The sequence below is a fragment of the Oncorhynchus tshawytscha genome, unplaced genomic scaffold, assembly GCF_018296145.1.
Source record: "Oncorhynchus tshawytscha isolate Ot180627B unplaced genomic scaffold, Otsh_v2.0 Un_contig_6756_pilon_pilon, whole genome shotgun sequence".
NCBI lineage: Eukaryota > Metazoa > Chordata > Actinopteri > Salmoniformes > Salmonidae > Oncorhynchus > Oncorhynchus tshawytscha.
In genome coordinates this window covers 58-23,390 of record NW_024608585.1, presented here as the reverse complement: position 1 = coordinate 23,390, position 23,333 = coordinate 58, and the positions used below count along the sequence as shown (strand labels likewise).

The 23,333-nt window shown below is 42.6% G+C and overlaps 1 protein-coding gene across 1 annotated transcript; it reads left to right on the top strand.

The window, feature by feature from the left end:
* The first annotated feature begins 16,853 nt into the window (after positions 1–16,853).
* LOC121843638 (ubiquitin carboxyl-terminal hydrolase 37-like) lies at positions 16,854–22,356 on the top strand. The gene is made up of 11 exons (XM_042313395.1): positions 16,854–16,959; positions 17,402–17,563; positions 17,843–17,974; positions 18,594–18,726; positions 18,836–18,972; positions 19,153–19,252; positions 19,382–19,461; positions 19,656–19,906; positions 20,348–20,429; positions 21,265–21,821; positions 21,984–22,356. Exons 2-10 carry the CDS (start codon positions 17,466–17,468, stop codon positions 21,275–21,277), a joined length of 1,026 nt encoding a protein of 341 aa, XP_042169329.1. The 5' UTR covers positions 16,854–16,959; positions 17,402–17,465; the 3' UTR covers positions 21,278–21,821; positions 21,984–22,356.
* Positions 22,357–23,333: the final 977 nt, after the last annotated feature.

The following is a 23,333-nucleotide window of genomic DNA, read 5'->3' as shown; positions in this document are numbered from 1 at the left end:
CAGGAAACCAGGTGCGGAGGCTGGGGCTGGAGCGAGAGGGGTTGGGACTGGGTAAAGCAGGTCTGGAGGGGAATCCAAGGGAGAAGTAGAGTGGGGAATCCAGGACAGAGAAGCAGGATGACGAGACGTGGGACTGGAGACAGGGACCAGAGTCAGAGTGGGTTACAAAAGTAGCGGAGAGGAAAACAGCATCAGACAAGGAAAACAGGCACAACAGAATAACAGGATCTAACATTAACAAACATCTAGAAACGGAGACTGACTGAGCAGAGATTACGATCTGGCAGCGTGGAAGAGGCATGACTAAGTATACACACACACACATAGGGAGAGATGGAGAGGGAGAGAGCCCTGGGGGAGTGGTAGCAAGTCAAGAAGACACAGGATGAGCAGTAGAAGGCGTGGCAGGAGCAGATGTAACACACAGGATGCTAGTAAATAGGGATTTTCTTCATGTGCTCATACAAAAAATTAAGTGAGTGTGTGTGTTTGTGCGAGTGGTTTGCTGTTGTGGCAGTAGGAAACATTTTCATATGCAAATACAAAACATGTAATGTGTGTGTGTGTCTATGTGTCCACCCATTTCCAGGTCTCCTCTTCATCATGTCACTCAGGCCAATCCAGGCTCTCTTGTTGAGGTTGAAGAGAAATGTTGTTGTTGAGAAAGATGCAGTTAACTACAGTAGGCTAAATGTGTAAAATAACAGATCTTGTTCAGGCTTTATGTAATTTGACCACATCAGTGCATTTGTTATGATAATAATCAATATAAAGTACAGTCATTTGTTAAATTAGAGACACGTGTTGAAGTGAAACCATTGTAGAAATACTATAAAAGCCTGAGATAATGGAAATGGAATTAGAGATGCCTGATCTTGCAGTGCCAAAAGATTTGGCACACTTCCTGCATTTCGAAGAGACCGATGGGACTTTTTCCCAGAAAGTACAGAATGGATGATCAGATATCGTTTCCCAAAACCAATCGTATAGGATATTTTCGAGGATTTAAGACCTACCTGAGAAATGGAAAAATATGCCAATCCAGTGCACATGAAGTGTCAATCTTCCTGGGGTTTTTGGCAACGGGCACATTTCAGCAGGAGCTTGCTGATTGGCATCTTACCATCTTCAACGAGTCAATGTTTTGGATGCAATCATCAGCAACTCAAACCGTAAAATACCATTTCCATACACAATCACACAACAGGTTTCTTTCCCATCAATGGATTCCCAATGACAAATGGATGAATAGACGGCACCCACATCCCCATCTCCATGCCAAAGCCAGTTCAACTATATGAACAGAAAAGACTTCCACTCTTAATGTGCAGGTGGTTTTATGACAACAACACACTGCTGAATGTGGTTTCAAAGCGGCCAGTTGGAACCACGACTTGTTCATTCTGTCGAACAGCAATGTTGGCGTCCACACCTACAAGAGGGAGCTGTTGAGGATGGATGGCTTATTGGTGAGTGTTGACCACTCATTTGTAGTAAATGTGGCGGTGCTAAAGCAACTTGAACTGTCCTAATGGTCCTCTATTTGTAGCTATGTTTTTATTTTTACTGTTCAAACCACAACTGAGTGAGACAAATAAAACCTGTTGGTTGACCTCAATCTCTGACACTACAACTATATTGCAGTCTGCATTATTATCATTCTAAGCTTCTTTTGGTTGCGGTTTGTATCCTATATCATGGTACGGCGTTGTATATTCCCACAGGCTTTACAGGGATGATTTGGACCATATCTAGTTAATTCTCTCTGGACTGTCCTGCATCTGTGTGACTTATTATAGTGATACATGTTTGAAACAGTTAACCACAGTGAAGAGGAAACTGTCAAATCAACACCACACTGGTCATCATGTGACTTACACCAGCCAATCTAAACCTGTATGTTTCCCACAGCGCTCATCAGTGTTAAACATGTGTTTCAACTGAAGTGATAATATAATACATGATATGACTCCCACCAGTCTTAGTGTGATAATATACTACATGATATGACTCCCACCAGTCTTAGTGTGATAATATAATACATGATATGACTCCCACCAGCCTTAGTGTGATAATATACTACATGATATGACTCCCACCAGCCTTAGTGTGATAATATACTACATGATATGACTCCCACCAGTCTTAGTGTGATAATATAATACATGATATGACTCCCACCAGCCTTAGTGTGATAATATAATACATGATATGACTCCCACCAGTCTTAGTGTGATAATATACTACATGATATGACTCCCACCAGTCTTAGTTTGATAATATAATACATGATATGACTCCCACCAGTCTTAGTGTGATAATATACTACATGATATGACTCCCACCAGTCTTATTGTGATAATATACTACATGATATGACTCCCACCAGTCTTAGTGTGATAATATAATACATGATATGACTCCCACCAGTCTTAGTGTGATAATATACTACATGATATGACTCCCACCAGTCTTAGTGTGATAATATACTACATGATATGACTCCCACCAGTCTTAGTTTGATAATATAATACATGATATGACTCCCACCAGTCTTAGTGTGATAATATACTACATGATATGACTCCCACCAGTCTTAGTGTGATAATATAATACATGATATGACTCCCACCAGTCTTAGTGTGATAATATAATACATGATATGACTCCCACCAGTCTTAGTGTGATAATATACTACATGATATGACTCCCACCAGTCTTAGTGTGATAATATAATACATGATATGACTCCCACCAGTCTTAGTGTGATAATATACTACATAATATGACTCCCACCAGTCTTAGTGTGATAATATACTACATGATATGACTCCCACCAGTCTTAGTGTGATAATATAATACATGATATGACTCCCACCAGCCTTAGTGTGATAATATAATACATAATATGACTCCCACCAGTCTTAGTGTGATAATATACTACATGATATGACTCCCACCAGTCTTAGTGTGATAATATAATACATGATATGACTCCCACCAGCCTTAGTTTGATAATATACTACATGATATGACTCCCACCAGCCTTAGTGTGATAATATACTGCATGATATGACTCCCACCAGCCTTAGTGTGATAATATAATACATGATATGACTCCCACCAGTCTTAGTGTGATAATATACTACATGATATGACTCCCACCAGTCTTAGTTTGATAATATAATACATGATATGACTCCCACCAGTCTTAGTGTGATAATATACTACATGATATGACTCCCACCAGTCTTATTGTGATAATATACTACATGATATGACTCCCACCAGTCTTAGTGTGATAATATAATACATGATATGACTCCCACCAGTCTTAGTGTGATAATATAATACATGATATGACTCCCACCAGTCTTAGTGTGATAATATACTACATGATATGACTCCCACCAGTCTTAGTTTGATAATATAATACATGATATGACTCCCACCAGTCTTAGTGTGATAATATACTACATGATATGACTCCCACCAGCCTTAGTGTGATAATATAATACATAATGTGACTCCCACCAGTCTTAGTGTGATAATATACTACATGATATGACTCCCACCAGTCTTAGTGTGATAATATAATACATGATATGACTCCCACCAGTCTTAGTGTGATAATATAATACATAATGTGACTCCCACCAGCCTTAGTGTGATAATATACTACATGATATGACTCCCACCAGCCTTAGTTTGATAATATAATACATGATATGACTCCCACCAGCCTTAGTGTGATAATATAATACATGATATGACTCCCACCAGTCTTAGTGTGATAATATAATACATGATATGACTCCCACCAGTCTTAGTGTGATAATATACTACATGATATGACTCCCACCAGCCTTAGTGTGATAATATAATACATGATATGACTCCCACCAGTCTTAGTGTGATAATATACTACATGATATGACTCCCACCAGCCTTAGTGTGATAATATAATACATGATATGACTCCCACCAGTCTTAGTGTGATAATATACTACATGATATGACTCCCACCAGCCTTAGTGTGATAATATAATACATGATATGACTCCCACCAGCCTTAGTGTGATAATATACTACATGATATGACTCCCACCAGCCTTAGTGTGATAATATAATACATGATATGACTCCCACCAGTCTTAGTGTGATAATATACTACATGATATGACTCCCACCAGCCTTAGTGTGATAATATAATACATGATATGACTCCCACCAGCCTTAGTGTGATAATATAATACATGATATGACTCCCACCAGTCTTAGTGTGATAATATACTACATGATATGACTCCCACCAGCCTTAGTGTGATAATATAATACATGATATGACTCCCACCAGTCTTAGTGTGATAATATACTACATGATATGACTCCCACCAGTCTTAGTGTGATAATATACTACATGATATGACTCCCACCAGTCTTAGTGTGATAATATACTACATGATATGACTCCCACCAGCCTTAGTTTGATAATATAATACATTAAATGACTATATATCGTGCTATATGATGTATGTGTGAATACACAGGGTCACAATTTTGGATCTGCTAAAATAAATTGGTATCCTGTTATTTGACACATACACTACATATATCCTGACTGAGTTTACAGCACCCCCAGCCTTCAAATGGATAACACATTATGGCTCTCACTCTGTCACTGATCTTAGACGCTGATCTTAGGTCGGTTTTGCGTTTCCACCAGAAATGGTTATGGTTAAGATTGGGTGAGATAAACCTGATCCTAGATCTGAACCTAGGGGAAACTTCCCTCCGTGGTGTGACCGGCAACCAATGGCCATTTACAGCAGGGGTCTTTTTTTATCTATACTGACTGTGAAGAGTTTCTCAGAATGAAAAAGCAGAAGTTCTGACAATATCTCTGTAGTTTCAGTTTGGCAGATTTAATAGAATAGAAAGAAGAATAAAAACCCTTCACATGTATTATGACAAAAAGTTCATATTTCCACCCTGTCTTTCAGTACAACATAACATAAACATACTGGTTACATCTAATGACACAACTCTCTCTGCACTGATTCCACTGTTCCACATGACATCTACCTACATGAACTATTATACAACTCTACAGCTCTACTCTATTCCACAGGGGGAGAGAAAGCATCACACAGGTACAGCTGTCGTGTTGGTGACAGAGACCTGGGTGGATGTAGTACTAACTACAGGTACAGCTGTAGAGTTGGTGACAGAGACCTGGGTGGATGTAGTACTAACTACAGGTACAGCTGTAGAGTTGGTGACAGAGACCTGGGTGGATGTAGTACTAACTACAGGTACAGCTGTAGTGTTGGTGACAGAGACCTGGGTGGATGTAGTACTAACTACAGGTACAGCTGTAGTGTTGGTGACAGAGACCTGGGTGGATGTAGTACTAACTACAGGTACAGCTGTAGTGTTGGTGACAGAGACCTGGGTGGATGTAGTACTAACTACAGGTACAGCTGTAGTGTTGGTGACAGAGACCTGGGTGGATGTAGTACTAACTACAGGTACAGCTGTAGTGTTGGTGACAGAGACCTGGGTGGATGTAGTACTAACTACAGGTACAGCTGTAGTGTTGGTGACAGAGACCTTGGTGGATGTAGTACTAACTACAGGTACAGCTGTAGTGTTGGTGACAGAGACCTGGTGGATGTAGTACTAACTACAGATACAGCTGTAGTGTTGGTGACAGAGACCTGGGTGGATGTAGTACTAACTACAGGTACAGCTGTAGTGTTGGTGACAGAGACCTGGGTGGATGTAGTACTAACTACAGGTACAGCTGTAGTGTTGGTGACAGAGACCTGGGTGGATGTTGTACTAACTACAGGTACAGCTGTAGTGTTGGTGACAGAGACCTGGGTGGATGTAGTACTAACTACAGGTACAGCTGTAGTGTTGGAGACAGAGACCTGGGTGGATGTTGTACTAACTACAGGTACAGCTGTAGTGTTGGTGACAGAGACCTGGGTGGATGTAGTACTAACTACAGGTACAGCTGTAGTGTTGGAGACAGAGACCTGGGTGGATGTAGTACTAACTACAGGTACAGCTGTAGTGTTGGTGACAGAGACCTGGGTGGATGTAGTACTAACTACAGGTACAGCTGTAGTGTTGGTGACAGAGACCTGGGTGGATGTAATACTAACTACAGGTACACGTTCACCACGCTGTCTGTGTGGGTGGACCATTTCAGTTTGTCCATGATGTGAAGCCGAGGAACTTTAAACTTTCCACCCTCTCTACTACTGTCCCGTCGATGTGGATAGGGGGCTGCTCCCTCTGCTGTTTCCTGAAGTCCACGATTATCTCCTTTGTTTTGTTGACATTGAGTGTGAGGTTATTTTCCTGACACCACACTCCGAGGGCCCTCACTCCCTCCCTGTAGGTCGTCTCGTTGTTGTTGGTTCTGGATGGCAGGAAGCCTGGCCCCGGTAATGTACTGGGACTTTTGCACTACACTCTGTAGTGCCTTGCGGTCGGAGGCAGAGCAGTTGCCATTCCATGCAGTGATGCAACCCGTCAGGATGCTCGCGATGGTGCAGCTGTAAAACCTTTGAGGATCTGAGGACCCATGCCAAATCTTTTCAGTCTCCTGAGGGGGAATAGGTTTTGTCGTGCCCTCTTCGTGACTGTCTTGTGCTTGTACCAAGTTAGTTTGCTGGTGATGTGGACCCCAAGGAACTTGAAGCTCTCAGCCTGCTCTACTACAGCCCCGTCGATGAGAATGGGGGCGTGCTCGGTCCTTCTAATAAGAACTGGAGTCTGCGTCCAGTGTGTCTGCCCGTTGTTATCAAGGTAATCAGGTGTATATCCAGGATGCATCTGGTTTACTCAGCCCAACATCACATGCACACTAGCACTCAGTTCACACAGGGAGCAGCGTGAGCAGCGATGTCGTCATTATGTCATCCTAAAACATGGCAGACATTGGATGAATATAAAAAATACAAATGTTATCGGCCTCAGAGACAATTATTTGAATAATTCAATAGATGTTTTTTTCACGTAGGTGATGACTAAAGTGACTTATTACACATTTTCAAATCTGACCTCTCTATGTGGCCGTGTGGAAATGGTCTTTCTGGGCCAAGTGTCCCTTATACTGCAGTACAGAAACAAAACTGTATTAGCAATCGAAACCGTGCTTCTAGACCAGAAACCTGATAACTTGGAGGAGACGCCTGGTAGCCCGTTCTGGGGAGTGGTAAAACCTGTCTCCTGTAGGGAGGGAGGGACGGAGAAAGGGGGAACACAGAGAGGGGAAAGATAGAGAGAGAGAAAGAGAGAGAGAGAGAGAGAGAGAGAGCTTAGTCAGACAACTGATGTAGCTGATAAGAACTGGTAGCTTACACAACCAATTCCTTTCATATCAGGGTGAGAGGATATGAGAGGAGGCCACTTTAGAGTTTTGAAACCTTGCTTACAATGGAGAGACGCAGGAATGTATTGTTCAAGTCTGTGGCTCCAGCAGCCTCGGCATCGATGGTCAGGGTGATATCCCTTCCTGACGGGATGCTGGCGGGCGCCATCAGGCTCACCGTACCATTGGCCGGCCATCATGGAGAGAGATGCTGGCAGGGAAAGAGGAAGTGAATCTGAGATTGTTGGTGGCTCCCGACAGTAAAGGTTCCTCCGGTTCTGTTGGCCGTTTCCATGGTGAAGGGGATGGAAATGTTGGAAATCTATGTCTGCATCTTAATCAGAAGTTTAAAAGGGGAACTTTAAATATGTTTGTGTGTGTGTGCGTGTCTCCGTGTGTGTGTCTCCTTGAGTGTGTAGGTGCTTGTGTGTTTGTCCTCTCAGTACTTTTCTGATCTCTGTCAGTGACGAACTGCAGGCGAAACTGTTCTAAGTATTCAATCACATTCAATCAGGAAGCTGGTTGACCTGCTAGGACAGTTCTGCAGAATCTCTCCTTTCCACAATGTGTTCATGTTAGTTTGTAGGCCAAACCGCTCAGACCCCACAGACGTTTTTGTAAGAAGAGCGATTTTGGGATTTTTCGATTTTCATGTTCTGACAAACATCGCTATAGCTCGGCCACCTTCCACCACAGATGAGGAAGGGTGATATCGGCGGATGTGGTGGATTGAGACGTGGCCCATGCAAAAAATAGATATCTGCTGCTTAAACTGACAGGTTTTGATGAAGATATTTTTATTGTGTTCCGGGGCGTCAGTAGGGGTTTTCTAACATTCTGTAGAAAGAACGATTCATATATTCGAAATGGAAATTATGAAATGCACCACATGCCGTGTGCACAAAGTAAAATGTACTAATGTAATGTTGATTTGTCAAACAACTACTGGTATACAAGAAGCTACAATCTGTGGAAATAACTACTGATATAAAGAGGAAATAATATTGGTAATACACTAGTTTTTTTTCTCAGTCAGGGTGTTGTAACCGGTCTGTATCTTGTCTCTCTCTTCAGTCAGGTTGTTGTAACTGGTCTGTAGCTGGTCTCTCAGCAGTCAGGTTGTTGTATCTGGTCTGTATCTCTCTTTCAGTCAGGTTGTTGTAACTGGTCTGTAGCTGGTCTCTCTCTTCACTTAGGTTGTTGTAACTGGTCTGTATCTTGTCTCTCTCTTCAGTCAGGGTGTTGTAACTGGTCTGTATCTTGTCTCTCTCTTCAGTCAGGTTGTTGTAACTGGTCTGTAGCTTGTCTCTCTCTTCAGTCAGGTTGTTGTAACTGGTCTGTAGCTTGTCTCTCTCTTCAGTCAGGTTGTTGTAACTGGTCTGTAGCTTGTCTCTCTCTTCAGTCAGGTTGTTGTAACTGGTCTGTAGCTTGTCTCTCTCTTCAGTCAGGTTGTTGTAACTGGTCTGTAGCTTGTCTCTCTCTTCAGTCAGGTTGTTGTAACTGGTCTGTAGCTGGTCTCTCTCTTCAGTCAGGTTGTTGTAACTGGTCTGTAGCTGGTCTCTCAGCAGTCAGGTTGTCTTAGCTGGTCTGTAGTTGGTCTCTCTCTTCAGTCAGGGTGTTGTAACTGGTCTGTAGCTTGTCTCTCTCTTCAGTCAGGTTGTTGTAACTGGTCTGTAGCTTGTCTCTATCTTCAGTCAGGTTGTTGTAACTGGTCTGGAGCTTGTCTCTCTCTTCAGTTAGGTTGTTGTAACTGGTCTGTATCTTGTCTCTCTATTCAGTCAGGTTGTTGTAACCGGTCTGTAACTGGTCTCTCTCTTCAGTCAGGGTGTTGTAACTGGTCTGTAGCTGGCCTTTCTGCAGACATGTCGTGGTGCTGATCTCACTGTTCCTCCAGGATGTCTGTACTGACGTAGATATCCACAATCCTTTCCTCCATCTCAACTCTGTCAAACCTTATTGTTCATATCAAGCTTGGTACAGATGGACTCACACATTTTAAACTATGTTTTCTGACTATGGATACAGTGCCTTAAAGCAGGGTTTTCCAAACCCTTCTTGGTGAACTTAATGTGTTTTGCCCTACACTGCACAGCTGATTCAAATAACCAACTCATCATCTAGCTTTGATGATTTAAATCAGCTGTGTAGGGCTAGGGTAAAAAACTAAACGTTCACCCAGAGGAGGCCCTCAGTACAGAGTGTCTGAGTCTGAAGATGACTGCTTTTAAACCTGTTGTAGGTGGGGATTTGTGGAACAGAAACATGTCATAGCTGGTTACACAGTAACATGTCCTGGCTGGTTACACAGTAACATGTCCTGGTTGGTTACACAGTAACATGTCCTGGTTGGTTACACAGTAACATGTCCTGGCTGGTTATACAGTAACATGTCCTGGCTGGTTATACAGTAACATGTCCTGGCTGGTTATACAGTAACATGTCCTGGCTGGTTAAACAGTAACATGTCCTGGCTGGTTATACAGTAACATGTCCTGGCTGGTTATACAGTAACATGTCCTGGCTGGTTATACAGTAACATGTCCTGGCTGGTTATACAGTAACATGTCCTGGCTGGTTGTACAGTAACATGTCTTGGCTGGTTATACAGTAACATGTCCTGGCTGGTTATACATTAACATGTCCTGGTTGGTTATACAGTAACATGTCCTGGTTGGTTATACAGTAACATGTCCTGGCTGTTATACATTAACATGTCCTGGTTGGTTATACAGTAACATGTCCTGGCTGGTTATACAGTAACATGTCCTGGCTGGTTATACAGTAACATGTCCTGGCTGGTTATACAGTAACATGTCCTGGCTGGTTAGGCAGTAACATGTCCTGGCTGGTTATACAGTAACATGTCCTGGCTGGTTATACAGTAACATGTCCTGGCTGGTTATACAGTAACATGTCCTGGCTGGTTATACAGTAACATGTCCTGGCTGGTTATACAGTAACATGTCCTGGCTGGTTATACAGTAACATGTCCTGGCTGGTTATACAGTAACATGTCCTGGCTGGTTATACAGTAACATGTCCTGGCTGGTTATACAGTAACATGTCCTGGCTGGTTATACAGTAACATGTCCTGGCTGGTTATACAGTAACATGTCCTGGCTGGTTATACAGTAACATGTCCTGGCTGGTTATACAGTAACATGTCCTGGCTGGTTATACAGTAACATGTCCTGGCTGGTTATACAGTAACATGTCCTGGCTGGTTATACAGTAACATGTCCTGGCTGGTTATACAGTAACATGTCCTGGCTGGTTATACAGTAACATGTCCTGGCTGGTTATACAGTAACATGTCCTGGCTGGTTATACAGTAACATGTCCTGGCTGGTTATACAGTAACATGTCCTGGCTGGTTATACAGTAACATGTCCTGGCTGGTTATACAGTAACATGTCCTGGCTGGTTATACAGTAACATGTCCTGGCTGGTTATACAGTAACATGTCCTGGCTGGTTATACATTAACATGTCCTGGTCTGTTATACAGTAACATGTCCTGGCTGGTTATACATTAACATGTCCTGGCTGGTTATACAGTAACATGTCCTGGCTGGTTATACAGTAACATGTCCTGGCTGGTTATACAGTAACATGTCCTGGTTGGTTATACATTAACATGTACTGGCTGGTTATACAGTAACATGTCCTGGTTGGTTATACAGTAACATGCCCTGGCTGGTTATACAGTAACATGTCCTGGCTGGTTATACAGTAACATGTCCTGGCTGGTTATACAGTAACATGTCCTGGCTGGTTATACAGTAACATGTCCTGGCTGGTTATACAGTAACATGTCCTGGCTGGTTATACAGTAACATGTCCTGGCTGGTTATACAGTAACATGTCCTGGGTTATACTGGTTATACAGTAACATGTCCTGGCTGGTTATACAGTAACATGTCCTGGCTGGTTATACAGTAACATGGTTATACAGTAACATGTCCTGGCTGGTTATACAGTAACATGTCCTGGCTGGTTATACAGTAACATGTCCTGGCTGGTTATACAGTAACATGTCCTGGCTGGTTATACAGTAACATGTCCTGGCTGGTTATACAGTAACATGTCCTGGCTGGTTATACAGTAACATGTCCTGGCTGGTTATACAGTAACATGTCCTGGCTGGTTATACAGTAACATGTCCTGGCTGGTTATACAGTAACATGTCCTGGCTGGTTATACAGTAACATGTCCTGGCTGGTTATACAAACATGTCCTGGCTGGTTATACAGTAACATGTCCTGGCTGGTTATACAGTAACATGTCCTGGCTGGTTATACAGTAACATGTCCTGGCTGGTTATACAGTAACATGTCCTGGCTGGTTATACAGTAACATGTCCTGGCTGGTTATACAGTAACATGTCCTGGCTGGTTATACAGTAACATGTCCTGGCTGGTTATACAGTAACATGTCCTGGCTGGTTATACAGTAACATGTCCTGGTTGGTTATACAGTAACATGTCCTGTCTGGTTATACAGTAACATGTCCTGGCTGGTTATACAGTAACATGTCCTGGCTGGTTATACAGTAACATGTCCTGGTTGGTTATACAGTAACATGTCCTGGCTGGTTATACAGTAACATGTCCTGGTTAGTTATAGTTGGGACACTTTCTTCTTCTTTTCACCTTGTTATGTGATTCCTGAGTAACTTCCTGGTCTACTGGGGGAAGTTCCACTCACTTACTGTGAAGCAACACAAACATAGACAGAGACACATTCAGAAACACACACGATAACATAGCCACTATAAACACACGTACACGTGGAGTTTGTGTTGTATATATGTGGTAGTAGAGTAGGGGCCTGAGGGCACACACTTAATGTGTTGTGAAATCTGTTGTGAATGTATTGTAATGTTTTTAAAATTGTATAACTGCCTTCATTTTGCTGGAACCCGGGAAGAGTATCTGCTTTTTTGGCAGGAACTAATTAATGGGGATCCATAATAAACCCAAGGAAGAGTAGCTGCTGCCTTGACAGGAACTAATTAATGGGGATCCATAATAAACCCCAGGAGGAGTAGCCGATACCTTGGCAGGAACTATTGGGGATCCATAATAAACTCCAGGAGGATTAGCTGATACCTTGACAGGAACTAATTAATGGGGATCCATAATAAACTCCAGGAGGAGTAGCCGATACCTTGACAGGAACTAATTAATGGGGATCCATAATAAACCCCAGGAAGAGTAGCTGCTGCCTTGGCAGGAACTAATTAATGGGGATCCATAATAAACTCCAGGAGGAGTAGCCGATACCTTGGCAGGAACTAATTAATGGGGATCCATAATAAACTCCAGGAGGAGTAGCCGATACCTTGGCAGGAACTAATGTGGATTCATAATAAATACAAATACATACACCAGACACACCCTCTTATATGATCTTTTACTTCTCTATATCACTGATTAACATATTGGATGTATCTTAATAATGTCTCTGGATGCTGTCCACTACTTTGAGCGTTTGGGACTATTCTATTGGTTCCATTAAGCCAGACAAGCTCAACCAAGCACAGATAAAGTATTTGGGTTTTACAGCAGATTTCCTCTTTAATCCCAATGAATACACTTAAAGCATTCATCTATTTGCATAATTGAAGGTAAAATCATTTTAAAAAGTGCTTCCACTGTGACTTGACATCAGTTAGCGTTTTTCAGTGTTTTCAGTCATGTGCTTGTGTAAGTGTATGTGTGTGTGTGTGTGTGTGTGTGTGTGTGTGTGTGTGTGTGTGTGTGTGTGTGTGTGTGTGTGTGTGTGTGTGCGTGCGTGTGTGTGTGTGTGCGTGTGTGTGCAAGTGCGAGTGCGAGTGTGCTCAAATACAGTAACTTCTACATCTAACCTCAACTCTAACATACGTCTGTACCTGTGTCTTCTCCCTGCACTGATTATGCTTTTGGGTCCCAACCCCTAATGTGTCTCTAATGTGTCTCTACCTGAATTAATGCTGTCATTGAATGAGCGGTATAAACCAAATATAAACTCATAATTGTGCATTCAAAATTGTATTTCAATGAATTGAATGATGAGGATGAAGATGTCACACCCTGATCTTTTTCACCTGTTCTTGTTATTGTCTCCACTTCCTCCAAGTGTCGCATATTTTCCATTGTGTATTTATACCTGAGTTTCCTGTCTCTCTGTGCCAGTGTATTTATACCTGTGTTTTCTGTTTCTCTGTGCCAGTGTATTTATCCCTGTGTTTCCTGTCTCTCTGTGCCAGTGTATTTATCCCTGTGTTTCCTGTTTCTCTGTGCCAGTGTATTTATCCCTGTTTCCTGTTTCTCTGTGCCAGTGTATTTATCCCTGTGTTTCCTGTTTCTCTGTGCCAGTGTATTTATCCCTGTGTTTCCTGTTTCTCTGTGCCAGTGTATTTATCCCTGTGTTTCCTGTTTCTCTGTGCCAGTGTATTTATACCTGTGTTTCCTGTTTCTCTGTGACAGTGAATTTATACCGGTGTTTCCTGTCTCTCTGTGCCAGTGTATTTATACATGTGTTTCCTGTTTCCATGTGCCAGTGTATTTATCCCTGTGTTTCCTGTCTCTCGGTGCCAGTGTATTTATACCTGTGTTTCCTGTCTCTCTGTGCCAGTACGTCTTGTATGTTCAAGTCAACCAGCGTGTTTTTTCCCCTGCTCCTACTTTTCTATTCTCTTCTACTAGTCCTCCCAGTTTTGACCTTTGCCTGTTTTCTGAACTCCATTCCCACCTGCCTGACCATTCTGTCTGCCCTGACCTCGAGCCTGCCTGCCATTCTGTACCTCTGGATCTCTGAACTGGTTTTGACCTTTTGCTTGTCCATGACTATTATCTTGCCTACCCCCTTTGGATTGTTAATAAATATCTTGGGCTCGAACCATCTGCCTCCTGTGTCTGCATCTGGTTCTCCTTGTGCCCCTATTGAAGAAGGTGATTGAATTTAGAACAATAGTGTAGGAATTGCTATTTCTCTGTCCTTTCTCTGAACTCACTTAATGCAAGTATTTTCATTTTCAGTTCCTGGAAACTCTTTGTTTCCTTTCATGTGTCCAACCAATTATTATTAGGTTATTCACCATGGAAACCAGCGAAATGTATTTCTGAGTTAGGTTGGCTTGTTTTCAGAATTCACAACAAAATGCCTCCAGCTGTCCATCACCACTGTAAATATAAAGAGTGGTTATAGAGGGTGAGCGTGTATGTGTGTGTTTGTGCGAGAGAGAATCGAAACACACACAGTAACGTGTGTAAATGAGTTCCGAGAGCAGATCTGTTATCCAACGATTAGTTTCATATTAAAAACGGTTAAATGTTTCTCAAATATGCTCTCTGGTGGTCAAACTAGCTCTAACGAGCGTTAATGGCAACAATGTCTGACACTTAAATAATAAATAATAAATAATGTGCCATAGAATTCTGCGGCAGCCCGCAAGTTGTGCTGCAATATGATGCAACTTTTTAACGAAGAACCACTGGAGGAGTTGGCAAGACAGCACTAAACAGACCTGGGACTCTAGCTAGTAGGAGTTGGCAAGACAGCACTAAACAGACCTGGGACTCTAGCTAGTAGGAGTTGGCAAGACAGCACTAAACAGACCTGGGACTCTAGCTAGTAGGAGTTGGCAAGACAGCACTAAACAGACCTGGGACTCTAGCTAGGAGGAGTTGGCAAGACAGCACTAAACAGACCTGGGACTCTAGCTAGTAGGAGTTGGCAAGACAGCACTAAACAGACCTGGGACTCTAGCTAGTAGGAGTTGGCAAGACAGCACTAAACAGACCTGGGACTCTAGCTAGTAGGAGTTGGCAAGACAGCACTAAACAGACCTGGGACTCTAGCTAGTAGGAGTTGGTAGACCTGGGACTCTAGCTAGTAGGAGTTGGCAAGACAGCACTAAACAGACCTGGGACTCTAGCTAGTAGGAGTTGGCAAGACAGCACTAAACAGACCTGGGACTCTAGCTAGTAGGAGTTGGCAAGACAGCACTAAACAGACCTGGGACTCTAGCTAGTAGGAGTTGGCAAGACAGCACTAAACAGACCTGGGACTCTAAACAGCTAGTAGGAGTTGGCAAGACAGCACTAAACAGACCTGGGACTCTAGCTAGTAGGAGTTGGCAAGACAGCACTAAACAGACCTGGGACTCTAGCTAGTAGGTTGGCAAGTTGGGACTCTAGTTTAGGTAAGAAGAATTATTTAGGGGTTGGCGTGAGGTGTTATGCCTTCCATTCAACACCAACATATCATCTAGCAAGTGTATTTAACACGCACTGGGCACTGTAAGCTCTGCCCACTGACCATTGAGCTTTAATTGAACCAATCACATTCATTATGTCCTTGAGACAGAGCTGCCCTCAGGGCAAGATTGAATACAGAAAACTGTCCTTAACCAATCTGGATTGTTGTTTGAGGTTTAGGCTAAATCTCTATCACCTGTTCACATTATTTTACACCAACCCTTTGTCCATCTGCTGGTGAATAAGAGAAAAAGCATTTAGTATTTAAATAAACCGATGACCAAACCAAAAACAACATGGAAGCTATCAAAAAACTTGTAAGATGAAGATGAAGGCACTTAAAATGCCTTTATTGTGGTCCTACGTTTAATGAAACAACATACAAAAAATGGATGTAAAAAAAGAAACAAGAATACAATGGAGCATATTATCTACAATATTGTATGTATACTGCATAACTTTGCTCTTCAATAAAACATATTTGTTCATTGAACAATATATTTTAAAATGTTATCGATTGGGTTGCCAGATGGTGGTGTCATACATGACCGATGACATCACAATGGTCTTAAAGCCAATTTGAACAATGGGTTAATGTGGAAATGTATCAGTTTTCATTGGTTATCGACATGGCTTGTTTCTGCTGGTGCAAAAAGGTATGAAATCAGGTCATTTAATCAATTAACAACTACTATAATTCTGGAGTAGTATTTTTCTCTTAAATCTAGTGGGAAGTATAAAAGTAAAATGACATTCTGATTGACGAATACGTAAAAAGTGTACATGAAATGTACATGAAGTTCGGCTATTGCAAATGTCACTCAATGTAACCTGTCTATACTGTGTTATTTGAGGTTTAGGATAGATACCTATGATTCTCCATTTAGGCCAACCTCTTCCTACTCTTATGACCCCCTCTTCCATTGGCTGGGGATCTGGGAAAAAGTATTTAGCACTATCACATTTTCTTGTCAACAGAAAAAATGTCAGAAGGCAAATTCAGTTGATGTGGAGCAGAAGACAAGAAAGAAGAAGGAGAGGGGCACTTCATCCCCCTCTCCAATTCCATCTGACTGTTCTGAACGGAATGGCTCTGCTACCTCTGACCCCTCACCCTCTGACCAACTCTCCTCCCTCCATCCACCTCCCTCTCCTGTTAAATGTTCCTCTCAGCCTTGCTCTCCTGCTAAACAACCCTCTGTACCCCGGTCACCTGCCAAAACCCTTCCCCAGTGAAATCCTCTCCAGTGGTGTCCCACCCTAGTTCTCCCTCTCCTACCAACCCTCTGGACCGTCATGGAGACACCAGTCAGGAGGGCACAACAGTCAGGTAATCCAAACATAAAGTACAGTGCCATCCTAGAGTCTCTTTGGAGAGTTGGGTTTAGTGCTACCAGACCAGGGCCAGTGTTAATCAACAGTATGAGTGCTAATCTAGGATCAGGTCCTCTCTGTCCATAATAATCTGATTCATTGATCTATGATCTAAAATGCAAAACTGGTCCTAGATCAGACTCCTACTCTGAGACACTTGATAAACACAGTCCCAGAAAGTTATTTTCCTGAAACTGTAGTTTTAGCCTCTTCTGTCTACATCTAGTGGATAAAGAGAGTACTAACCTATTGGCCTGGTCTACTTGGTACACTGCATTGATTAAGACAGCAGTACTCAGCTGTGTTTATAGTACAGTACAGTATTTAATAGAGAGACTGTGTAGAGTGATAATATCTCTGTGTTGGAGGCGTAAGACCTGTTTCTCTCCTTCCTCCAGACCTCTGTCTCTTCAGGACCACTCTAGTCCAAGGCCCCAGAGACCAGTCTCAGCCACCAGAAGCATGACTCTTCCCAGGACCAGCTCAGCCACCAGAGGGTCAGAAGAGACCCAGGGGGCCAGAGGAGAACAGGTGGCACTGGTCAACATGGAACTTCTTGGGTAAACCACAACACACTGCAAATGCATTGAATATAAGTTCTTTATTGTTTAGAGATCAGTGTCTGATATACTATGGGGATAAGGCTTACTATCGAGCATGTCCGTTTTATTAGATATTTATAAACCCATGAATTATGTCAATCTTGGTCTAAAGGACATCCACTTCTTTGTGTTAAATATAATGTATCCCTTATCCCCTGCCATTATCATCACTTTATAGAGATATGAAGGTTATGATTAATCTCTATGTGTGTACTGATGGCTGCTTCTTCTTCACAGGTTGCCTAACATTGGCAACACTTGCTTCCTTAACGCCACCCTGCAGTGCCTCCTGGTCCTGCCGTCCTTCTCAAAGGAAATCCTGCACCAGGAACAACTCTGGAGCTCCTCCCCCTTCTCCAACCTGCTCAGGTAAGGGAAGGCTCAAAAGCAGACACTCACCCCACACACCCATTAATTGTGGTCATAAATTAAAGAAGGGACATCCTTTTCACGCCACTTCTACAGAAAGGGATTGTCGTAGCAGGTTATGATAGCACTTTCACTAATCCTAACCCTTTTCCTAACCTTAACCACTTCATATTTTGCTGTGTATTGTATTTATGGTTTATTTTCCAGTTTCTTTTTGTTTTTGGATCTTCATAACCAAGAGGAACAACAATGACACACTGATTATGATGTAGGCATTTTGTAGGCCAATTTGGAAAGTGTAGAATGACTACATGACCCATAATGCTCATTGACTGAACATTCCACCTTACCGGGGAAATTTGGTAGTTTTTAAAATGCTCTGGAATTGAGAGCAGTATCCAAACCAAATGTCTTAGGAGAATAAACAACACATTTTTGTTGTTTGGCTTCATTGTCCGTCCTCAAAGGTGAAATTGCATCAAATCGAATGAAAAAATTCTAATGATGGGGTGCCACTAGATAAAACATATTTGTATTTACTCATCTGCCTCTTCAGGCGTAAGCCAGTCGGTTGACACCATCCAGTCAGCTGCTAACTTACTCTCTGTCTCCCCTACAGGTGTCTGTTTGATGTGCACCGTTCGGGTCTACCTGACAGTGTGGCAAACCAGGCCTCAAAAGCAGACCTCATGTGGAAGGTCAAGTACTCCTTGTCGGGATACGATTTGAAGTATCTGGGGGACACACAACAGGTAACTGAGGCACTACTCTCTTGTGTACGAGTGCTCTTCTTGCAAGGGTTCATTTTCTCTTTTTAATTTGCTTTTATCTTGGTGTGTTTCTTTCTCTTCCTCATCATAGGATGCACATGAGTTACTTGTCAATATGCTGTGCCAGCTGAAGGAGGAGGGCATGATTCTGAAGACACTCGGGATGAACTATACCTGCCCTGTTTCCCAGCTGGAGTTCCAACTTGTGTCGGTGCGCACATGTACCAGGTAAGAGCTCCCATTGGTTGTAATGTATCTACCTGAGAACATGTCTCTTTCTATATATATATATATATATATACAGTATATATTAATATTACAGAACACATGGCATAACAGAAACATTGTAGAGACCTAAAACAGAAACAGACTTGATGCATTTTTCTTCTCTTTGTCCTGCTTCTGAAGCTGTGGGCGCGAGTCGTCTACCAGAGAGGACTACAACCACCTCTCATTGTACTTCAGCCCTGAGCGCACCTTGCTGAGCAGCCTAGCACTCACTTTCAAAGTCAGCACTTAGGGCTCAGCCCTGCATGTAGAGACTAACACCCAGGGCAAGCTGCCCACTGCCTCAGAATACGCTATCTTATTATTGTAGTGGTATCATTCATTATGTAATGCTTTTGTTTCTAACCAGAGTGAAAAGGTTGAATTCACATGTGAGGGCTGTAAAGGCCTCCACGCCTCAAAGGTGGAGCAGTTCCACACACTGCCTCTGTGAGTTGTCCCTTTATAACCTCTCATAGTACTAGCAGTGTTTAATGTCCTGAGTCTTTAGGAGTAGTTACCTTCCTGAGCAGGTTGTAGGACTTAGAGGTGAGCACCACCAAACAAATTTCACTCATCTGTTACTTTGTTGACTGGTTTCATTGTCTGTCTGTTCATCTCTCTTCCTCTCTGTTTCTGGGCAGTGTGCTGGTTCTGCATCTGAAGAGGTTTGGAGGACCTGGGGGGTTGGAGAAGCTGGAGGCTCCTCTTTTGTTTCCTTCGGAGCTGAGGCTCTCCACCCTCTGTGGGGACATGGTGCCACACCTGCACAGTGCCAGCCCACAGGCCCTCACCAACCAGGCCCCCAGCATCCAGGGGTCCATCCCCCAGACCCTCGCCAGCCAAGTCTCCAGCCCACCTGGAGAGGCCAAAGACAGCGCCCTCTGCTGTTCAGGTAGGCTCATGGCACCATAACACTATTCTTGCTCCAACACCACACAAACCACCCACTCCCAAAACGGTCCTGCTGACAGAGAAGCTGGAAGCTGCAATTTAAAATGTTTCTCAGATATCTTTAGTGATGTATGGGAGCTGTTTTAGACCAGAGCAATTCAGACAAGTGACCACATTTTCACAGCTCTTGATATGTATATTTGACCCCTCAGATTCAAATGAGCAGGAACCAGGGAAAGTGTTGCTGACTGCCTCAGTGGTGAGAGAGAGAGAGAGAGAGAGTGAAACCAGTGAAAAATAATTTATGACAGAAAACTGAGATAGTTATGAGGAGTACACGATGTAGTAGACCTGTAGTAGACTAGTACTGTAGTAGACTGTAGACAGTGTGGTGGACTGTAGAGGAAATGAGAATCCTATGATCACATGTGTTTTCTTACAGAAGCAGAAGCCAGTACAGTCAGTGAATGGTTACTACCAGCTGACTGGCGTAGTCTCTCATTTGGGAGGCTCTGCAAACTCCGGTAAGTAAATACCATCAAACACACACATGCAGATGCACAATACATATGACATCAGCTGAATTCCAAATCACTCCCTTCTCCTTGGATCTCAACTTGCATGTTCACGTGTGCCTCTGCCGTATACACAAGTATCCCAAAGCTGAGGGAGTGAAAATTATCGAGGGTGAAGGCCAGGGATCATCAACTACATTCAGCCTCGGGTCAATTTTATTTCTTAGCCAGATGGGAAGGGGTGTGGAGCAAAATTACAAATAATTTGTAGACTGCAAATATACTGTAGGAAGGCCAAACAGATATAATATTTGACTAATTTCAAACCTTGCTTACATTTGTGTACAATCACGTATATCTCTTTGTTATACGTGGGAATACTTTGAAACAGATTTCCAAAATTAAAATCACTTGTAGCTGATTTGCTGGTGTTTTTACAGTCTTTTAACAATTACGTTTTATTTGGTCATAAAACATAGGGGGCCAAATAAAATCATCCTTGGTAAAATTTGTCCCGCGGGGCGCCATTTGGGGAACCCTGGGGTAGTGGATAATTAGACCCTCCAACAGCCACTTCGACCAAGCTAGCAAGGCTGCAGGCTTCAGAGTGAAGTGTCATCCCAACAAGCACTGCAATATGTTTAGAGTTTGCTCAATTTAATTGAAAAGAATGGAGAGGCATGCCTAATTATATGCGACGTGTATTTGTTTATCTTTGATTTCAAAACTTGACACATGTAACAGATAAAATACCTCCCAAATGACCTGTTTAACTGTTACAAAACACTCTATTACCCACAATAGCCTGACCCTTGACCTCTAGTCTGTCTTCCTTGTTCCACAGGGCACTACATTAGTGACATATTGCATGCCAGTGGGAACTGGTTCTGCTGTAACGACAGCCAGGTGTCAATGTCCAATGAAGCCACTGTGCTGAGGACCAGAGCCCGGAGTGCCTACATGCTCTTCTATATGTTCAGGTACTGCTTACTCTCACCATCTATATTCTTGTGTTGCTATTTATGTGTACGGTTCCTTTCACCCTACAGGGCAATAGAGCGGGAGGCCCCAGCACACAGGGCCTAACAGGCCCACCAGCATCAGCCCCAGCCTAAACAGGGGCAGCACCTGGACCAGCCTCCAAACACTCAGACCTGTCTCAACAGGGGTAGTACCAGGCCCAGTCTCAAAACCCCCAGCCCAGCCTCAACAGGGGTAGTACCAGGCCCAGTCTCAAACCCCCAGCCCAGCCTCAACCCTCACACACCTGCCTCAAAATGGGTAGCACTTGGCCCAACATCAACAACCCCGAGCCCAGCCACATCAGGGGCAGCACTGGGCCCAGCCTCAACATGGGCAGAACAAGTCCCAGCCCCAACACCCTCAGACCTGCCTCAACAGGTGCAGCATTCAGCCCAACTTCAATCATGCTGCTCTTCAACACTAGCATGAACATTCTTTCAGTAGCTTATGTCATAAATATAATATATTAATAAAGACAAGCAAATGTAAGAAAATCGCATTTAAGATGATTCTGTTGACCGTTGTAACTCTTTACCTCAGGAAGATTTATCGTCTGGGATTCAGGCCGGTCCTAACAGGAAACGTGACAAAGGGAAGCAGCTGTAATGGAGCCTTCTAACACCCAATCAGGGCTGGAGGAGGAATGTCACATAAAGATTCAGAGATGCTATGAGTATCTTTTGAAGTTACTCTCCAGTTGTATTCCATTTTAATAAATACAGACATGAAAATGCTGGGCTACGGATGTGACCTTCGTTTAGTGAGTAGAATAACGGGTCACCAAACAAGCTATGGGAACTCCTTCCCTTTCACGTGAAATGATTGAGATGCTTAATATCAACGATGTTTACAATGACGCCACACCCTTACTGTACCATTGTGACCTGTCACTATTAAAGGCTGTGTGACGTGACATACTGTCTTTTCTTATCTCCTATATACTCCCTTACGTATTTATTTGGACAGTGAAGCTACAACTTTTCATTTGGCTCTATACGCCAGCGTTTTGGATTGGAGATCAAATGTTTCATATGTGGTGACTGTACAGAATGTCACCTTTAACTTAATGAATGGTAAATAATGTTGAGTGAGAAAGTTACAGAGGATCATACCCCCAAGACATGCTAACCTCTCACCATTACCATTAATAGGGGAGGTTAGCATTTTATATCATACCCCCAAGACATGCTAACCTCTCACCATTACCATTAATAGGGGAGGTTGGCATTTTATATCATACCCCCAAGACATGCTAACCTCTCACCATTACCATTAATAGGGGAGGTTGGCATTTTATATCATACCCCCAAGACATGCTAACCTCTCACCATTACCATTAATAGGGGAGGTTGGCATTTTATATCATACCCCCAAGACATGCTAACCTCTCACCATTACCATTAATAGGGGAGGTTAGCATTTTATATCATACCCCCAAGACATGCTAACCTCTCACCATTACCAATAAACGGGGGAGGTTAGCATTTTGGGGGGAGGGGGGGTATGATATTTATACCTCTGTAACTTTCTCACTCATCATTATTCACAATTCATTCATGATTATCTTTAATTATAGAATTATATTCTTATTTACAATAAAAATGACTCCAAAGTTACACAATACATTATTTACTATTACATTTCCATTTTAGTAATTTAGCAGACTGACAATTAGATCATTCATCTTAACATGCAGTGCCTTCAGAAAGTGGGACCAGGTTGGACTACAGCAGAAATTTTGTTGTGTTACAGACTAAATTTAAAATGCAGTAAATATATTTTTATATTTATACAAAATACCCCATATTTTTAGAAATGTTTGCAAATGTATTGAAAATGAAATATAATACAGATTTTACATAAGTATTCACACCTCTTAAGTCAATACTT